Source organism: Wyeomyia smithii, chromosome 2 (genome assembly GCF_029784165.1).
Source record: "Wyeomyia smithii strain HCP4-BCI-WySm-NY-G18 chromosome 2, ASM2978416v1, whole genome shotgun sequence".
NCBI lineage: Eukaryota > Metazoa > Arthropoda > Insecta > Diptera > Culicidae > Wyeomyia > Wyeomyia smithii.
In genome coordinates this window covers 160,610,659-160,632,410 of record NC_073695.1, presented here as the reverse complement: position 1 = coordinate 160,632,410, position 21,752 = coordinate 160,610,659, and the positions used below count along the sequence as shown (strand labels likewise).

Below are 21,752 nucleotides of genomic sequence, written 5' to 3'. Positions count from 1 at the left end.
CACAAAAATGTATAAAAATTCTTATCAACTACTGCTAACTGATAAATAACGTTTTCCAAGTTTGTTGCACCATCACGGAAACAATTACATAGGCTTTTGCAATAATATACAGCACTCGTGCGCTAATTGCACGAAAGTTGCAGTGCGATCAGCGGAAGGGCTTTTTAATTGCATGAACTCGAAACTATCAAAAATTTTTAGGGGGTGCGCTGTTTTGTTTTCGTGTATCCGTTTGCGAACCAATTTTGAGCCAGGCAGATTTTTCCATGCATTGCAACTTAGTTGAAGTGTGACGAACATTACTGTATTTCAGAGAATCCCACGTTTTCAGAAGCTGTTCAGTGTGTGGACTGCTTAATGCGACATTTCAGTGAGGATCCGATACAAGTGATCAAATTGAAATCACTTATATCGACTATAATTGAAAACAAATGGGACAAACGTGCAATGTGATTATGTATATTTGGGGCCATCCACATACCACGTGGATAGATTTTTAATGATTTTGACCACAACAAACTGCTTTTTAATTGCACTTTCGTGCAACTAGCGGACGTGCAATTAAAACGCAATGCAACTGAATCGCGTGCAATTAGCGAACGAGTGCTGTATTTGAAGGAAAAAATATATGGTGTAACAACAATTAAAACTGGTATTCAAAAATTGAAATTACGTCTTTTGAGATATTATGTTCCTTTACAAAATTTTGGGTAGTTTATTCAAATCAGACGAAAGAATTGCCATTTTTATTGCATATTATTGAATAAACACAATTTGCTTGAATCTTGCGCTTATGCCCTTTTCTAATGTTAGTCGAGAATTAGTCACCTTGTCAGACCAACTTAAAATAACCCCATTCATCTTGACAACGTGATTATTGTTTGGCTTGAAGAAAGAAGCCTTAGTCTTATGAGGAAAAATTATCATTTGAGTTTTAGAAGCATTGGGATCATTCTGTTAAGAATAATTCTCTCAAACAGTTTACTTATTGAAGAAAGCAAACCGATTGGTCGGTAACTTGAAACTTCAGCTGGATTCTTATCTGGCTTTAAAATTGGGGTGATTTTTGCATTTTTCTATAATTTGGGAAAATATGCAGTTTGGAAGCAGCAATTGAAAATTTTCACTAAAAATTCCATTGTGCTCTCAGGGAGATGTTTGATTAGTATATTAAAGATTCCATCGTCACCAGGTGCTTTCATATTTTTGAAATTTTTAATAATTGATTTAATCTCAGTTAGTTTCAATCATTTCTGCAGGTAAAAAATTCTGGGAAGAAATTAAATCAAATTGACGTGTGACTTCATTTTCAATTGGACTCACAAAATTCAAATTTGAGTTATGAACACTCTCAAATTGCTGAGCAAGTCTTTGAGCCTTTTGTTCATTGGATACAAGAAAACGTTCACCATCTTTTAAAACTGGAATAGGCTTTGAAGGTTTCTTAAGAATCTTCGACAGCTTCCAAAAGGGAATTGAGTTTTTCAACTTTAGTCTCAAAATTTTGATTTCTCAGAGGAGTAAATCTATGTTTAATCTCCCTCTGTAAATCTTTATAAATAGTTTTAAAAACAGGTTCACGCGAACGTTGATATTGACGTCTGCGGACATTTTTCAAACGAATTAGAAGCTGAAGATTTTCGTCAATTATTTTTTTTTTATTCTCGCTTATTTTCCGTCGGTCTATTTCCGCCACTGTTGTGGCCAATTACCGACGCCCAGGGAGGCGACTCCACACCCAGGTCCCTAACTCACGACCCGTTTATTAACGGACCGGCGCCAACGGCTTTACTTCCTCATGCGATGGAAGGCGTGATCCCAGAGATTTTTCGCCTCAGAAAATCTCCCGGTGTCGGCTAGGATTGAATCTGGACCAGTTGGGTTGGTTGTGAGTGGATCACGCCACCCCACAACCATCGACACCTATGTCGGCGGTGGGATTCGAACCCAGGCGTCGAGCGTGGTTGGTGGAGACGTTACCAACCACACTAGGCCCCCGCTCAGCTTTCGTCAATTATTGGTGAATCAAATTTCACTTGAGCCTTTGGAACAGAATAATTTCTGGCATCAGCAATTGCACATTTTAATGCTTCCAAAGCGGAATCAATATTCACTTCGTTTTGCAAATCAAGCTCATTATTGAAATTTCCTTCAATATGAGTTTTGTATCTTTCCCAATTAGCTTTGTTATAATTAAAAACGGAGCTCATAGGGTTTAAAACTGATTCATGTGATAAAGAAAAAGTTATTGGAAGATGGTCAGAATCAAAGTCAGCATGTGTGATCAAATCACTACATACATGACATTGATCTGTTAGCACCAAATCAATTGTTGATGGGTTTCTTACAGAAGAAAAGCATGTAGGACTATTCAGAGACAAAATTGAATAGTATCCTGAAGAACAATCATTGAATAAAATTTTGCCATTGGAATTACTTTGAGAATTATTCCATGAACGATGTTTAGCGTTAAAATCGCCGATTATAAAAAATTTCGAGCGTTTTCTGGTGAGTTTTTGTAAATCACCTTTAAAATAATTTTTGTGCTCGCGTGTGCATTGAAATGGTATATATGCTGCGGCAATAAATAAAATCCCAAGTTCAGTTTGAACTTCAATTCCCAAAGTTTCAACAACTTTCGTCTCAAGATGGGGAAGAGCACGATGTTTGATTCGGCGATGAATAACAATTGCAACTCCATCACCGGAACCCTGAATCCTATCATATCTATGAACCACGTAATTGGGATCATATTTTACTTTAATGCTAGGTTTCAAAAATGTTTCAGTAATAATTGCAATATGCACATTATTTACTGTTAACAAATTAAAAAGCTCATTCTCATTGGCCTTCAATGAGCGAGCATTCCAATTTAAAATTTTGATTGTTTTATTTAAAATCATTGCTAAATTTCAAATTAGAATCAATTTTAATTGTAAAATTTGTACTTATTTGGATGGCTTCTTTTGTTTGCAACATGGTGTTCATAAGATCGAATATTGATTGTTGCAGAAAAGAAAGTTTACCTGCCGTAATAGGCCCCAGGCAGTTGTCATTAGAAAAAATATTTTCGGTAGCATTATTAGCTGGGGTAATAGGTGTACAATTATTTTTTAGCGTGTTTTGCTTACCCATATTAGCGGTCATTTACGAACTACCAACATTTGGCGGTAGAATGTTCGAACTACCTGTAACCTGTGCATATGTTAAACGAGTATGCAGAGGGGTAGAAGAAGTGGGCGTTATTGGTACGCTTGTAGAATTTTGTTTTGAAGTTTGTTTTGGTTGGGAAATTGAATTTTGTTCACCTTGCCTTGCCTTAACAATTGCTAAACGGACTGGGCATTGATAAAAATTTGACATATGGTTGCCGTTACAATTCGCACAGCGAAAATTTTTACTCTCTTTTACAGGACATGTGTCCTTTTTGTGAGAAGAATCTTCACAAATAAGACATTTTTGGTCCATGTTACAGAATTTTGAACCATGGCCATAACGTTGGCAAGTACGGCATTGGGTGATATGCTTTTCACCTCCGCCAAACTTTTGATACAATTCCCATTTCACTCGAACATTATACAGCAACTGTTCGCTAACTAGGAGACGAGCTCTTCCCAGTTATTGAAATCAGCTCGCTAACTGGGATATCATCTCAACGACGAGGGGGAGTTCGATGGATAACGCTGATTCGGGACAACTTCATAAAAGGCTTTCGTTCTCAAGTTGATCACCAAATAGAGAAGCCAAAACTAAAAACTTATCTCTCAAATAAAGCTTTTAAACTTTAGTTTTATATAGCGAGTACATTTATCAGCTATATTATTGGTTTTGTATTTTAAATATGCTCGATTAGAAAAACTTTAATTTTATTTTTTATTTGTTTATTTGATCGGCCACTAGCACATTCCAAGGCTATCGGGCCGTTTAATTTTTCAGTTTTCGTTCCCAATCCACATGCCCCCCGTTCGTTTAGATATTTGACGTTTGTTGTCTTTTTTAACTGGGAATCCTCCCAGTTAGCGAGCGCCCAGTTAGCGAATAGTTACTGTGAATAGCATGTGCTTTGTCCAAAAATTTCAAATTTTTAATTTCACTGCGGTTAAAATAAATTGAATAATTAAGAAGGGAAATTCCAGTTCGCTGACTGCTTTCGCCTCGTGATTTTTGTTTCATTAGAATTACTTGGGTAGGGGCTATGCCAAGTAATTCTGTTAAAGTAAGTTTGATCTCATCAACGGTTTGATCGTTGGTGAGACCTTTCAATACGACCTTGAACGGCTTGGCGCTCTTAGTGTCATATGTAAAAAAATTATACATCTTTTCAGTTAAATACTGAATAAGACGATTACGACCCTTTATAGAGTCGGCTAATAAGCGGCATTCGCCTCTACGACTATTTTGATAGGTAACATTAACGTCAGAAACAAACGTTGAAAGTTTCTTTTTGAAAATATTAAATTCAGAATAAATAGTTACCACAATAGGTGGAACTTTCTCCTTTTCGAAGGAATTTACATTTTGTATAGTTTCATTACTAATAACTTCCATTTCACAAGCTTCTTTCTCAGGCAAAATATCAAAAGGATTGTCACTACAGACACTCGAAGTGTCAGAAAGAGATGCCTCTGTTTTCCTCCCCGCAGCGATGCGAGGTTTCTTTTTCCGTCCTGCCATTTCAGGTGATACGAAAAAAGTTAAAACAAACGTTAAATTCAAAAGTAGGTAGTCTTGAGAATGACTGATGGGAAATAGCTTTCAGGTAGTCTTTAAAAGACACACTGACAAAACATAAACTTTGAAGCTATAGGCAGTCAAAGACCAGTCCACAAGCAACCGAAAACACGTCTGATCTGTAGGACAGTTCAAGACGCTCTTTGCGATGTGTTTAAAATCTGCAAATGCACGACGAATCGGCCAAAGGATATAATCAAAGTCAAATAACAAATCGTTTGAAATGATTGGTTTTATCGAAATGACAACATCCTCGACTTTTGGTTTCTGTACATCGCCCTAATTCTGAATATATTCATATCGGGTGGTATTCGGTCATTTTCAGCAGATTTTCTGGCATCAATCTAACACCGGAAATACCCATATTGGGAGGTATTTAGTTATTTTGGTTGTTTTCCAGAAACTAAAAGTGGTCGTCTTTAAATTCAAAATGGTGTCCAGGGTCAATGTTTGGTTTCTATGCATCATCTCGATTACGGAAATATCCATATTGAGTATTATTCGGTCATTTTCGACTGTTTCCTAAAAGTTGCCATTTAGCAATTCAAAATGGTGCCTGAGGTCAATTGTTAGCTCCTTGCATCATTCTGGTTCCAGAGATAGGGTAACCGCTCCTATATTCATCTCAGTACCTATATTCATCTCATCGCGCCTCTTTGATCAATTTATCGTCAAATTTTACCATATTTTCAACGTAAACTTTTCAGCCACTTGAGAAAATCGAGATGCAAATAGATTTACTTTCAAAAATTTGTAGAAATTTGATGGTAAATTGGACAAATGAGAGAAATAAGATGAATATAGGTGCACCAAGCTGTTGAGATGAATAATGGAGCGATTACCCTACTCATATTGGATAGCATTTGTTTATTTTAGGCTGTTTTTCACAAACCGATAGTTGCCATCTTGGATTTCAAAATGGTATTTAAGATAATTTCTGGCCTCTGAGCGCCATTCTGGTTGAAGAAACACCCATATTGGGTGTTATTCGATCATTTCCGGCTGTTTCCCAGGAACCGGAAGTCGCCAACCTAGAATCCAAAATGGAATCTGTAGTCGATTTCAGCTGCTGTGTATCATTCTAGATTCGGAGATACTCATGTTAGACGAAAATCGGCCATTTTTGGATGTTTTCCAGAAACCAGAAGTTGCCATCCTACAATTCATAATGGTGCCTGAGGTAAATTTTTAGCTTCTTGCAACATTCTGGCTCCAGAGATACTCATATTGGGTGGTATTTGGTCACTTTGGGCTGTTTTTCAGAAACCGAAAGTCATCATTTTGTACTTTAAAGTTGCCTGTGAAATCAATTTCTGTCATCTGGGCTTAATTCTGATTCCGAAAACATTCATATTGAATGATATTTGGTCATTCCCGGCTTTTTTCCAGACACCGGAAGTCACTATCTTAAAATTCAAGATTGTGTCTGTGATCAATTTTGAGCTTCTGTCCATCTTTCTGGTTCCGGAGATACTCATATTTAATGAGAATCGTCCATTTCAAGCTGTTTTCCAGAATCCGGAAGTTGCCGTCTTACAATTCAAAATGTTGTTTGAAGTCGATTTGTGGCTCCAGTGCATCATTACGGTTCCGGAAATACCCATATTGGGTGGCATTTGGTCGTTTGCCGCTGTTTTTCCGAAACTGAAAGTTGCCATTTTGGATTTCATAATGGTATTTGAAGACAATTTCGATCGATTTTTGCTCCTGTGTATCATTCTAGATCAGGTTATTATTATATTGGGTGGAAATCGGCCATTTTTGGCTGTTTTCCAGAAACCGGAAGTTGCCATCTTACAATCCAAAACGTTGCCTGAGGTCGATTATGGAACAAATTTTTTACCACTAAAAATTTTCACTTGCCAAATATGGTTCCATTTAGTTGGTTAGCTCTCGAGATGGGCAGAAATCTGTGTATCATTTGTATGGAATTTCTCCCTTCCAGAAAAGGGAGGGGTGTCGAACCATTATGGTCATATTTGTTACCCCTAAAAACAGTCACATGCTAAATTTGGTTTCATTTACTAGGTTAGTTCTCGAGATGTGCAGAAATTTGTGTTACATTTGTATGGCACCCCTCCCTTTCAAAAGAAAGAGTGGTGTCAAAATATTATGGACATATTTTTTACCACTAAAAACATTTACCCGCCAAATTTGGTTCCATTTAGTTGATTAGTTCTCGAGATGTGCAGAAATTTGTGTTTCATTTGTATGGAACCCCTCCCTTCCAGAAAAGGAAGCAGCTTCCAACTATTATGTACATACTTGTTACCCCTTAAAACATCCACATGCCAAATTCGGTTTCATTTGCTTGGTTTGTTCTTGAGTTGTGCTGAAATTTCTATTTCATTTGTATGGGACCTTTCCCTTTCAGAAAACGGAGGGGTCTCAAACTATCATAGGAACCTTTATTGGCACCAAAAACCCGTACATACAAATTTTCACGTCGATCGGTTCGGTAGTTTTTGAGCCTATATGGATCAGACAGACAGACCGGACTGCATATTTATATGTATAGATTACAACATCTATATTCTAGAACCTTAAAAGTGAATATTCATTTATTGGATTGAAGCGTTCATGTAAATCTATTTTTACAAATAAAAGTTTGAATGAGAAAGGTTGGGTCTGACCGCTAGGTGGATTAATTTAGGTTTTGCCCCTCTCCTAGAAGATATAGCAATCACTTGCAAAACCGAAAGTATAAAAGTGCTCCAAAGGGCCGAATGGCATATATCACTCGACTCAGCTCGACGAGCTGAACATTTTCTGTATGTGTGTGTGTGTGTGTGTGTGTGTGTGTGTGTGTGTGTGTGTATGTGTGTGTGTGTATGTGCAGATTTTTATTCTCACTCACTTTTCTCAGAGATGGCTGGACCGATTTTCATGAAATTAATTGCAAATGAAAGGTCTAGTTGCCCCATAAGACCCTATTGAATTTTATTGTAATCGGATTTTTAGTTGAGAGGTTATGTTTAAAAATGTGAAAATCATGAAACATCAATATCTCAGAAACTACACAACCGATTTGAACGGAATTTGGTTTCAAAAGAACGGGCTACCTAGAAAACCCTTAAGTTTTGAATTTCATATAGATTGAACTTGTGGTTCAAAAGTTATTAAAAGAAACGTGTTCTGAAGACTGTTTAATCTCACTCATGTTTCTCAGAGATGGCTGTACCGATTTTCATAAAATCAGTGTCAAATGGAAGGTCTAATTGCCCCATAAGATCCTATTGATTTGTATTGCAATCGGACTATTACTTTGCCTGTTATGTTTAAAAATGTGAAATCCAGCTATGCAAAGGAACATACTCCGAAGACTACTTGGACTCACTCACTTTTCTCAGAGATGGCCGACACGATTTCCACAAAATTAGTGTCAAATGAATGGTCTAGCTGCCTCAGAAGACCCTATTGAATTTTACTGTAATCGAACTGTAACTTCATTTGTAATGTGCCGTGATTTTCACACGAAACTTCATTATCTCAGAAACTACACAACCGATTTGATTATTATTATCAGATTAGCGGGCTAGTTAAGGGTTAACTGATGAATTATGATTGAACACGTGGTTTCAAAGTTTGGCTGCCCTACACGTTCCCATGTCATTTGATTATAATCGAACTTAAGTAACCGTTATCTATTAAATTGTTAATAAAACAACGAAAGTCTATTATCTCAAAGATTACATGACTTATTTGAACATAACTAGTGTCATACGAACGAGTCATCTCTCAAACTTACAAATAACAAACTTCATAACAATTTGATATGTGGCTCAAAAGTTATGGAAAGAAGAGAAATTCAAAGACTATTTAAAACTATACCTGCTTTGATCGATATATGTGGCCTCAACATAATTTAAATGTGGTGTCGTACTATTTGAACGTTCCAAGTTCATTGATTCCTTGCGGTTTGTTTGAAGTCTGCAAATGCACGACGAATCGGCCATAGGATATGATCAAAGTCAAATAACAAATCGTTTGAAATGATTGGTTCTATCGAAATGACAACATCCTCGTCTTTTGGCTCCTGTACATCGCCTTAATTCTGAATATATTCATATTGGGTGGTATTCTGTCATTATCAGCAGACTATCTGGCATCAATCTGACACCGGAAATACCCATATTGGGAGGTATTATTGGTTGTTTTCCAGAAACTAAAAGTGGTCGACTTCAAATTCAAAATAGTGTCCAGGGTCAATGTTTGGTTTCTATGCATCATCACGTTTACGGAAATATCCATATTCAGTATTATTCGGTCATTTCCGACTGTTGCCTATAAGTTGCCATTTAGCAATTCAAAATGATGCCTGAGGTCAAATGTTAGCTCCTTGCATCATTCTGGTTCCAGAAATACTCATATTGGATAGTATTTGTTTATTTTAGGCTGTTTTTCACAAACCGGTAGTCGCCATCTTGGATTTCAAAATGGTATTTAGGATACTGGTTAAAGAAAAACTCAAATTGGGTGATATTTGGTCACTTTGGACTGTTTTTCATAAGCCGAGAGTCGTCATTTTGGACTTTAAAATTGCCTGTGAAATCAATTTCTGTCATCTGGGCGTAATTCTGGTTCCAAAAACATTCATATTGAATGGTATTTGGTCATTTCCGGCTGTTTGCCAGACACCGGAAGTCACCATCATACAATTCAAGATTGTGTCTGTGATCAATTTTTAGCTTCTGTGCATCTTTCTGGTTCCAGAAATATTAATATTTAATGGGAATCGTCCATTTCAGGCTGTTTTCCAGAAACCGGAAGTTGCCATCTCACAATTCAAAATGTTGTCTGAAGTCGATTTGTGGCTCCAGTGCATAATTACAGTTCCGGAAATATCCATATTGGATGGTATTTGGTCATTTGCCGCTGTTTTTCCGACACCGGAAGTCGCCATTTTGGATTTCATAATGGCATTTGGAGGCAATTTCTGGATTTTGAACGGCATACTGGTTAAAGAAAAACTAATATTGGGTGGTATTTGGTCATTTTCTGCTGTTTTCAGAAACTGGAAGTCGCCATCTTAGAATTTGAAACGCTATCTGTGGTCGATTTTAGCTCCTGAGTATTATTCTAGATCCGGATATTATTATATTGGGTGGAAATCGGCCATTTTCGGCTGTTTTCCAGAAACCGGAAGTTGCCATCTTACAATCCAAAATGTTGTCTGAGGTCGATTATGGAACATATTTGTTACCACTAAAAACATTCACCTGCCAATATGGTTCAATTTAGTTGATTAGTTCGCGAGATGTGCAGAAATTTGTGAAGAAACATGTACTTCCAGAAGAGGGAGGGGCGTCAAACCATTATGGACATATTTGTTACCTCTAAAAACATTCACATACCAAGTTTGGTTGTATTTTCTTGATTGGTTCTTGAGCTGTGCGAAATTTGTGTTTCATTTTCATGGGATCCCTCCCTTATAGAAGAGGGAGTCGGGTTTCAAACCATTATGTACATATTTGTTACCACTAAAAACATTTCCCTGCCAAATTTTGTTCCATTTGGTTGATTAGTTCTCGAGATGTGCACAAATTTGTGTTTCATCCAACTATTATGGACATACTTGTTACCCCTTAAAACATCCACATGCCAAATTCGGTTTTATTCGCTTGGTTTGTTCTTGAGTTGTGCAGAAATTTATGTTTCATTTGTATGGGACTCCTCCCTTCCAGAAGAGGTAGGGGTCTCAAACTATCATACGAATAAATAGTTTGAATGAGAAAGGCTGGGCCTGACCGCTAGGTGGATTAATTTAGGTTTTTTCAAGAAGCATCATTTAGGGCATCCTAATCATCACTTCATACCGTACCGGTCGCTGCTAAACGCGCTAGAGAAATAGTAGACGAGCATCCGGGAAGCATCGCGCTTTAAAATTTAGCAGCCCGATAACAGCGCTGTTAGGGGTTTATGCTGGATGTAACGTCAAACTGAGACGATAGCAACGACCGGTGTAAAAACGGGTGAGTGTGCAAAATAGCCGCGCTGTACACAGCCGTTATAACAACTCAAATGGTACCGCACTGTTAAGGATGCCCTTAGAAAGTATCGATATCGGCACTCATCTCTCGCTGTGAGTATCGATGCCAAAATACTCGATACCGCGATCCCTAGTATCGATATTGTTGGTATCGATGCTAGTATCGCCCGTCCAGTAGTCGCAAACAGAGCTTAGGTTATAGAGTAGGTCGATTCCGAAAAGCATTGGAACAAAAACCTCTTTCAATTTTATCGGAAATAATTGTATGTCCGTGAAATTTACCTTCGAAACTGTTAAATGACGTTATCGTTCAATGATCTACAGTAAGAAAGTAGTGTACTGTAATGTATAGTTCGCATTTCAATAATGGGTAAGTTAGTTCATCACTTGAAGGTAACTGCTCAGATGCTCAGATTAAAAGTCATAATTTGAAAGCAGAAGCTTTCTCGTCTATTTCAATATGCTGTTATGTAAAAAGAAGTACCTATAAGCCATATATAGTGCTTGTTACAAATTTGTTTGCAAGGACTCTGTATTCCAGATTGTTTGAGCTTTATAAACATTAGATAGATAGATATCCAATATTTGCAAAAATTTGATCATCAATTCGTCGAATACTGCTAGTTGATTATTCATAAAACTTCGGTTATTTTTTTATTTATAAGTGTAGATATATATATATATATATATATATATATATATATATATATATATATATATATATATATATATATATATATATATATATATATATATATATATATATATATATATATATATATATATATATATATATATATATATATATATATATATATATATATATATATATATATATATATATATATATATATATATATATATATATATATATATATATATATATATATATATATATATATATATATATATATATATATATATATATATATATATATATATATATATATATATATATATATATATATATATATATATATATATATATATATATATATATATATATATATATATATATATATATATATATATATATATATATGTGTGTGTGTTTTACAGCCTCTCATACGTTGATTTTGGACGAGATCAATAGCAATCCCTCTTGTAAACATGGTCCAACTGTATTATTCCAAAGAAATCATCCAAATGGAAGTATTGTATGTAAGTACTACGGGTGTAGCGCAAGTCGAGACGGGAAATGTAGTTTTTATACCTCGTCTGACCAAATCGACAGTTCAGAAATAGTATATAATAATACATGCAACATTACACAGGTAATCAAGGTAGGACAGCTTCTAAATGTTTGGTATAATATCATTTTGTTTGTTGTTTTATAGGTTCGCAATACTGAAGCTTCGCAAAAATTCTTTTGTGTAAAATGCCAGCGTTTAGTATTAAAATTGAACATAGAAAGTCATAATAACCACAAGATTATCTTGAACTTGAGAGAAGATGTTTTAAGACAGCCTGCACGATTTCTCCTCACTCCGCTTACTGATGATGGTATTGAGGCGCAATATTTTTTTTCTGATGACACACTAATCTGTATAGAAGGAATAATCGAACAGCTAAAAATTACAAAAATAATCAGCTTAGGAGCACCGAGATTACACGAATATTTATTAACAAGCACTGCAACAAAATCATTGTTATTAGATATTGATAAGAGGTTCGAGTGTTTTTACGATGCAACTTCTTTCTTGCAATACAATATGTTCAACCATCACTTTTTTGGAGGATCAGCGGCTCAAGATGTATTTATTTCGTTTTTACAAACTAATGAGTGAGTTAAAATATAAATGATTTAAATATCTCGCAATTATTTAATTTGTATTTTAGACAAAAGGATCGCTTATGCATTTTCACAGACCCTCCTTTTGGATGCCGGACAGAACTATTGGCAAACACCATTGTTAAGATAAATCAACTCTATAACACAACCAATTCGTTGGTTCAACATGTATTACCAGTCTTTTGGGTTTTTCCATATTTCATGGAAGCTTATATTAAAAATGAATTACCTTCAATGGAGATATCTGACTATCACGTTTCTTACACGAATCACAGAAGATATCATAACGGCAAAAAAGGATTGAAAAACGGATCTCCAGTTAGATTTTTTACCAATGTGCCATTAGAATCCTTTGAATTACCTTCAAACCAAGGTTATAAATTTTGCTACGAATGCAACAAAAGTGTTCACAAGACAAATATACACTGCTCAATTTGTAGCATGTGTGCATCAAAAAACGGTGCAACATATAAGCATTGCGTTAAATGTAATTGGTGCGTTAAACCAAACTATAAACACTGCAATAAATGCGGTAGATGCGCCCAAAAACATGACTGCCATTTTTACCAAACGCAAATCACCTGTCGCATTTGTATGAACAAAGGACACGTTGAATTGACGTGTAGCTTTTGGAAGCACTTCAAAGAAATTAAACGGCATTATAGCGGTTGTATGGTGTGCGGGAAAAAAACACATATAATCAAAAAATGTCCCGAACGCAAGATTGCTTTGAAAGAAAAATATTTTCTTGGGAAATATAATAATGTTCTTAACACATAAACCTTTTTTTGCTATTTTTTCAAAATGGGACTCCAGCACGATATAGTACTTTTTGATATTTTGTGACATTGTCCAAACATTTTTGCTTTCCGCACTTTTTTTGTTATTTTTTTTAGTTTATTTTTCAAAGAAGGATGGAGAAATAAAAGCTTGTTTTTTTTTCAAAGGTTAGCTTTTTAAAACACTACACTTTCCAAAATTATTTGGATGATTTTAATCGATGTGGCTAGGCATTTTCAATCAAAGAGTTTTAATCAATTTACTTCTTACATGCATCTCTGCCCATAATTCAAAAATTGGCTAATATGCCATTTTTACCAAAATCGAGAAAACAGTTTCTCGTGATAGTTCACACCCTAAACAAGGTCCCTACGAAAGTCGATTGCCAAAACATGCATTTGGAAAGGCAGCAAATGTAAAACAATTTTGGCTAATATCCAAAATAATTGAGAAATTGTCTAATATCCAATATGTTTCAACCTGTGGCTTGTACACAAGCCAGTGTGTTATTACTGTACCGTGGAATGGGGTGAAATTGATCACCTGAAAATTCGTGATAAACATTACTAATCAAAAGATATTGCTCTTACAACACTAGGTAATGTTAGCGTGTCCTTAAAAGCAACTTTTGCATGATTCACATACCTGTCAAAGTTAACCCTTGCATGCCCGGTGCAATTGTTCATATTTTCGAAAAATTCTTCTAACTCAGTCAAAACTCAATCAAATTTGATCAAACAAGTTTCCAAATGACAAAAAAAAGTAAAAAGTATATTAAATTTGGAGAAATGAGTAAAGTTTGATAAAAGCCGAAAGTCATTTTCCCGAAACACAACTTCTCGAATGATATTTTCCCGAATGTTATATCCTCGAATGTTCTGTTTCCCCGAATGTACCACTTCCCCGAAATTCATTTCCCCGAATTTCGAATCCCCCAATGTACCATTTTCCCGAGTTTCGGTTCCTCAAATGTAACTTTTCCCCGAAATTTGATTCTCCGAGGGTAAAATTTTCTCGAAATTTATTTCCCGAAAGTGCGTTCTAAACAATACTAAGCCTTTCCCCCAAGAAATTCCGGTTATTGTTTCACCAAGCAGGTGCGAAATGATATGTAACTAATTAATCACGCTTTCTTATAGGTCATAAAATTTTCGTAATACACTAAGGTCGCTTTTTACACGGGTTTTTTACGCAGGTTATTTTACGCGGCTATTTTTACGCGAATTCCGGATTTTACGCGGTTGACATACAAATGTTAATGATGAGTATATATATCGCGATTTTATCGATGTGGGAGCAACGCGTCCAATCATGAGAAAGCAAATTATTTTGGATCAAGCGAAGTGGTGGGTGAGGAGCTTGAAATATTAGAAAGTCATCTATTTTACAAAAGCTCAAGGCAAAAATTCATGTATGCATTTACTTGAAACTGTGTTTTGTATGCTCAAACAAATTTGAATTTTTAAACTGTAAAAATAACGAACGCTTAAATCTTGTGTTTTTTATAAAATTATGCAAAGATTAACAAAAAATAAACCAGAGCGTAATTTGGTTTACTCAAGACTCTTCAGCGTTTTGTTAATTGAACAGTTTGAAAAATCTAGAAAATCTATAACGAGCGTCTTAGCAGAGTGATTGAGATCAATCAAAGAAATAGTTATCGGTTTCCGTTATACTCTACTAAATTTTTTGGAAATAAATATTGAAATTCAGTCCGCAAATAAATATTTCGACTGTGACATACAGTCTTCCTCAGTGCTTATGTGGACTGGTAAAGAGCAAAGCGTAAATCCTGTTTTTTTATTTGTAGTAGGTAAAAATGAAAATTTAGCACCCTTAATTGGAGTTAGGTAGGGAATTATGCCTTCGATTGTTTACCGTACCATGTCTGGGGTTTTTGGGAAGCAGATTGAAGTTGGTGGATGTTCCTCGTTAAAAATATGTTCAGCCACTTTTGATTTGAAAAGGTGTGGTGGGGCATTTGTTGAAACTTTACTTGCTTTGGCTTTCTCCTCACTCCGCTTACTGATGATGGTATTGAGGCGCAATATTTTTTTCTGATGACACACTAATCTGTATAGAAGGAATAATCGAACAGCTAAAAATTACAAAAATAATCAGCTTAGGAGCACCGAGATTACACGAATATTTATTAACAAGCACTGCAACAAAATCATTGTTATTAGATATTGATAAGAGGTTCGAGTGTTTTTACGATGCAACTTCTTTCTTGCAATACAATATGTTCAACCATCACTTTTTTGGAGGATCAGCGGCTCAAGATGTATTTATTTCGTTTTTACAAACTAATGAGTGAGTTAAAATATAAATGATTTAAATATCTCGCAATTATTTAATTTGTATTTTAGACAAAAGGATCGCTTATGCATTTTCACAGACCCTCCTTTTGGATGCCGGTCAGAACTATTGGCAAACACCATTGTTAAGATAAATCAACTCTATAACACAACCAATTCGTTGGTTCAACATGTATTACCAGTCTTTTGGGTTTTTCCATATTTCATAGAAGCTTATATTAAAAATGAATTACCTTCAATGGAGATATCTGACTATCACGTTTCTTACACGAATCACAGAAGATATCATAACGGCAAAAAAGGATTGAAAAACGGATCTCCAGTTAGATTTTTTACCAATGTGCCATTAGAATCCTTTGAATTACCTTCAAACCAAGGTTATAAATTTTGCTACGAATGCAACAAAAGTGTTCACAAGACAAATATACACTGCTCAATTTGTAGCATGTGTGCATCAAAAAACGGTGCAACATATAAGCATTGCGTTAAATGTAATTGGTGCGTTAAACCAAACTATAAACACTGCAATAAATGCGGTAGATGCGCCCAAAAACATGACTGCCATTTTTACCAAACGCAAATCACCTGTCGCATTTGTATGAACAAAGGACACGTTGAATTGACGTGTAGCTTTTGGAAGCACTTCAAAGAAATTAAACGGCATTATAGCGGTTGTATGGTGTGCGGGAAAAAAACACATATAATCAAAAAATGTCCCGAACGCAAGATTGCTTTGAAAGAAAAATATTTTCTTGGGAAATATAATAATGTTCTTAACACATAAACCTTTTTTTGCTATTTTTTCAAAATGGGACTCCAGCACGATATAGTACTTTTTGATATTTTGTGACATTGTCCAAACATTTTTGCTTTCCGCACTTTTTTTGTTATTTTTTTAGTTTATTTTTCAAAGAAGGATGGAGAAATAAAAGCTTGTTTTTTTTTCAAAGGTTAGCTTTTTAAAACACTACACTTTCCAAAATTATTTGGATGATTTTAATCGATGTGGCTAGGCATTTTCAATCAAAGAGTTTTAATCAATTTACTTCTTACATGCATCTCTGCCCATAATTCAAAAATTGGCTAATATGCCATTTTTACCAAAATCGAGAAAACAGTTTCTCGTGATAGTTCACACCCTAAACAAGGTCCCTACGAAAGTCGATTGCCAAAACATGCATTTGGAAAGGCAGCAAATGTAAAACAATTTTGGCTAATATCCAAAATAATTGAGAAATTGTCTAATATCCAATATGTTTCAACCTGTGGCTTGTACACAAGCCAGTGTGTTATTACTGTACCGTGGAATGGGGTGAAATTGATCACCTGAAAATTCGTGATAAAAATTACTAATCAAAAGATATTGCTCTTACAACACTAGGTAATGTTAGCGTGTCCTTAAAAGCAACTTTTGCATGATTCACATACCTGTCAAAGTTAACCCTTGCATGCCCGGTGCAATTGTTCATATTTTCGAAAAATTCTTCTAACTCAGTCAAAACTCAATCAAATTTGATCAAACAAGTTTCCAAATGACAAAAAAAAGTATTGAATCTACTTAAAGTAATCTTAGTTGAGGATTAATTACGTTAAATTTGGAGAAATGAGTAAAGTTTGATAAAAGCCGAAAGTCATTTTCCCGAAACACAACTTCTCGAATGATATTTTCCCGAATGTTATATCCTCGAATGTTCTGTTTCCCCGAATGTACCACTTCCCCGAAATTCATTTCCCCGAATTTCGAATCCCCCAATGTACCATTTTCCCGAGTTTCGGTTCCTCAAATGTAACTTTTCCCCGAAATTTGATTCTCCGAGGGTAAAATTTTCTCGAAATTTATTTCCCGAAAGTGCGTTCTAAACAATACTAAGCCTTTCCCCCAAGAAATTCCGGTTATTGTTTCACCAAGCAGGTGCGAAATGATATGTAACTAATTAATCACGCTTTCTTATAGGTCATAAAATTTTCGTAATACACTAAGGTCGCTTTTTACACGGGTTTTTTACGCAGGTTATTTTACGCGGCTATTTTTACGCGAATTCCGGATTCTACGCGGTTGACATACAAATGTTAATGATGAGTATATATATCGCGATTTTATCGATGTGGGAGCAACGCGTCCAATCATGAGAAAGCAAATTATTTTGGATCAAGCGAAGTGGTGGGTGAGGAGCTTGAAATATTAGAAAGTCATCTATTTTACAAAAGCTCAAGGCAAAAATTCATGTATGCATTTACTTGAAACTGTGTTTTGTATGCTCAAACAAATTTGAATTTTTAAACTGTAAAAATAACGAACGCTTAAATCTTGTGTTTTTTATAAAATTATGCAAAGATTAACAAAAAATAAACCAGAGCGTAATTTGGTTTACTCAAGACTCTTCAGCGTTTTGTTAATTGAACAGTTTGAAAAATCTAGAAAATCTATAACGAGCGTCTTAGCAGAGTGATTGAGATCAATCAAAGAAATAGTTATCGGTTTCCGTTATACTCTACTAAATTTTTTGGAAATAAATATTGAAATTCAGTCCGCAAATATATATCAGTGCTTATGTGGACTGGTAAAGAGCAAAACGTAAATCCTGTTTTTTTATTTGTAGTAGGTAAAAATGAAAATTTAGCACCCTTAATTGGAGTTAGGTAGGGAATTATGCGGTCGATTGTTTACCGTACCATGTCTGGGGTTTTTGGGAAGCAGATTGAATAGCCATGAGGGGTGATTACCTGCGTCTTTATTGAGAAGCGTGCATGAGTGTTGTTTATAAATTTCTAAACTTTCAGCTACGTCTAATTTCCATAAATTATTAACGGGGTGGAGGAGGTGAATGTTATCCGAAGTTAGTGGATGTTCCTCGTTAAAAATATGTTCAGCCACTGTTGATTTGAAAAGGTGTGGTGGGGCATTTGTTGAAACTTTACTTGCTTTGGTCACTTCTGCGAAATGTTCTTTGAAACGTATCCCTAGGTTACGTTTAGTTTGTCCAATGTAAACATGTCACAGTGACTGCATGCAATTTTATAAATTCCAGCTTTGTTCAGGGTATCAATAGGGTCTTTGGTAGACCCTAATTTTGTTTTGAGTTGGGTATTTCTACTAGTGTAGACAATATCCATCCCAAATTTTCTAAATTTTGGACGAAGTGGGCGTGTCAAGTTAACGTCATATTCAACGGCTACCCTTTTCAGATCTTCTGTTATTGGGGTGAGTGTTGTAAAAGATTTCCGAATTTGAGCACGCTTCTTTTTATCAACAATGGCTTGAATGATACTTTCATTGTAGCCATTAAGTTTAGCAATTTCGAAAATATATTCCAGTTCCTTTTGCTTGGCTACTTCACTTAGAGGTAAAGTTTCCATGCGGTGGATCATATGATGGAAGGATGCCATTTTATGCTGGAAGGGATGGTTTGAAGTGTTAGGTATTACCCGTTTTGTATTCGTGGGTTTCCGATAAATTTCGAATTCCAAATCCGTAGACTTTCTGACTACAACGACGTCCAAGAATCTGTTGTTAAGTTCTTTTTCAATTGTGAAGTTTATATTTTTATGGGTATTATTCAGGGATATGAAAAAAGTTTCAAGATCCGCCCTTTTCAAAATACAAAAAATATAATCTACATACCTCCACCATCGAATCGGTAAGATGTTCCTCTTCTCTAATGTACTTTCTATATTTGCCATAAGAAGAGCTCACATAGAAAGGGAGAAAGAGGATTCCCCATTGGTGCCCCTTTAGTCTGTTTGTAAAATTTACCACGAAATGTGAAGTAGTTTTCTTTCATGCAATGGCGTGAAAGTTTCAACAAACTGTCAACTTTCTTTTTCCAAGTATTATCAAAATATTGGGAAAGAAGCCAGTCCTCTAAAAGGTTTAAGGTTTCATTCACTGGAACGCTAGGAAATAAGGCCGTAACGTCAAATGAAACCATTATCTCATCAGATTGGATGTTACCCGAGGATCTTAAATTTTCAACGAAATCTCCGGTGCTCTTTACTGATCGACTTGGAAATTTATGGGGCATGGCTTGAAATTCTTTTACCAGCCATTTAGCCAATTTTTCTGTGGGAGCCCCTACCGCTGAGATAATTTCTCTCATTTCATTTCCAGGTTTGTGAATTTTGGGGAGACCCTCTATTCTTGGAAGAACTGGATTTGAAACACGAAGATTTTGTAACGCATTACCCAAAAGGGGTTTGCATTCTTTCATTGTATTTTCTACACGTTTTACCATATCAGCAAGAGGATTAAGTCGCAGTTGCCAATATGGACCTTTATCAATTTTTTGGGTTATTTGTTCATCATAGTCAGACTTGTCCATGATGACGGTTTTGTTCCCCTTATCTGTTTTTAAATAGTAAACAGGTTTTTTACGTAATTCCTGAACTGTCTTTATATCAGACGAATTTTCATGACGTGGCAGTGTCTTAGTAATTTTTGAAAAAAATTGGCGTACTTCACCAGTGTGTTCTGTGGAAAGTTTACAACTGTCCATCCCAGCTTCTATATCGATGATCGATTGTTCAATATTGGGTCGTGAAGGAATTGCGGTTGTGAAAACTCGTACGAAGACCTATTGACCACAAAGTCGTCAATGAGGTGTACTTTGGCTGTCTTTCTACTACTGTTATTTCGTAGAAGCAGTTGATTTAACTTTTTCAATCCCAATTTTCGTTTTATTTCCCCTTCACACTTTTCGGCTACTTTAACTTTAGTTAGAAAATTTTGAAATTCAAAAGGAAATTCTTTGGCAAGTTTTAAATGAAGTGAATGACATTCCAGAGTTGTAAAGCTAAGTTTACTATAAAGAAACTTGATGCTGCTTTTCAAACACTCCCGTTCCATATGCTTCATAATGGAGGGGGCTATAGGACTTTCAACTTTTAGTCTATGACTCGTGGGAGTGACATGATATTTCAAACAATTTTTAAGAAAGGAAATAGATTTGTGGATACCCGCAATGCTCTTTTTTAACTTTAAAAACCTATTTGGCTCATTTGGCTTGGATGCCATTGTCTAGAAAATCTATAACGAGCGTCTTAGCAGAGTGATTGAGATCAATCAAAGAAATAGTTATCGGTTTCCGTAATACTCTACTAAATTTTTTGGAAATAAATATTGAAATTCAGTCCGCAAATATATATTTCGACTATGACATACAGTCTTCCTCAGTGCTTATGTGGACTGGTAAAGAGCAAAGCGTAAATCCTGTTTTTTTATTTGTAGTAGGTAAAAATGAAAATTTAGCAACACTAGGTAATGTTAGCGTGTCCTTAAAAGCAACTTTTGCATGATTCACATACCTGTCAAAGTTAACCCTTGCATGCCCGGTGCAATTGTTCATATTTTCGAAAAATTCTTCTAACTCAGTCAAAACTCAATCAAATTTGATCAAACAAGTTTCCAAATGACAAAAAAAAGTATTGAATCTACTTAAAGTAATCTTAGTTGAGGATTAATTACGTTAAATTTGGAGAAATGAGTAAAGTTTGATAAAAGCCGAAAGTCATTTTCCCGAAACACAACTTCTCGAATGATATTTTCCCGAATGTTATATTCTCGAATGTTCTGTTTCCCCGAATGTACCACTTCCCCGAAATTCATTTCCCCGAATTTCGAATCCCCCAATGTACCATTTCCCCGAGTTTCGGTTCCTCAAATGTAACTTTTCCCCGAAATTTGATTCTCCGAGGGTAAAATTTTCTCGAAATTTATTTCCCGAAAGTGCGTTTTAAACAATACTAAGCCTTTCCCCCAAGAAATTCCGGTTATTGTTTCACCAAGCAGGTGCGAAATGATATGTAACTAATTAATCACGCTTTCTTATAGGTCATAAAATTTTCGTAATACACTAAGGTCGCTTTTTACACGGGTTTTTTTACGCAGGTTATTTTACGCGGCTATTTTTACGCGAATTCCGGATTTTACGCGGTTGACATACAAATGTTAATGATGAGTATATATATCGCGATTTTATCGATGTGGGAGCAACGCGTCCAATCATGAGAAAGCAAATTATTTTGGATCAAGCGAAGTGGTGGGTGAGGAGCTTGAAATATTAGAAAGTCATCTATTTACAAAAGCTCAAGGCAAAAATTCATGTATGCATTTACTTGAAACTGTGTTTTGTATGCTCAAACAAAT

The 21,752-nt window shown here is 35.4% G+C and overlaps 2 protein-coding genes across 4 annotated transcripts; both read left to right on the top strand.

The window, feature by feature from the left end:
• Positions 1–10,881: 10,881 nt before the first annotated feature.
• Positions 10,882–13,293, top strand: LOC129726183 (rRNA N6-adenosine-methyltransferase ZCCHC4-like). 3 transcript variants are annotated; one of them, XM_055682894.1, is made up of 5 exons: positions 10,882–11,090; positions 11,247–11,365; positions 11,780–11,994; positions 12,058–12,503; positions 12,560–13,293. In XM_055682894.1, the coding sequence occupies exons 4-5, from the start codon at positions 12,433–12,435 to the stop codon at positions 13,290–13,292; spliced, it is 804 nt and encodes a 267-aa protein (XP_055538869.1). In that variant the 5' UTR covers positions 10,882–11,090; positions 11,247–11,365; positions 11,780–11,994; positions 12,058–12,432; the 3' UTR covers position 13,293. The 3 variants fall into 3 exon arrangements, with proteins under 3 accessions (XP_055538869.1, XP_055538868.1, XP_055538867.1); XM_055682893.1 differs by lacking the exon at positions 11,247–11,365; XM_055682892.1 differs by lacking the exon at positions 11,247–11,365 and having other exon boundaries at positions 11,780–12,003.
• A 1,916-nt stretch (positions 13,294–15,209) lies between these two features.
• Positions 15,210–16,395, top strand: LOC129726186 (rRNA N6-adenosine-methyltransferase ZCCHC4-like). Its single transcript, XM_055682896.1, has 2 exons — positions 15,210–15,605; positions 15,662–16,395. Exons 1-2 carry the CDS (start codon positions 15,535–15,537, stop codon positions 16,392–16,394), a joined length of 804 nt encoding a protein of 267 aa, XP_055538871.1. The 5' UTR covers positions 15,210–15,534; the 3' UTR covers position 16,395.
• The last annotated feature ends 5,357 nt before the right edge of the window (positions 16,396–21,752 follow it).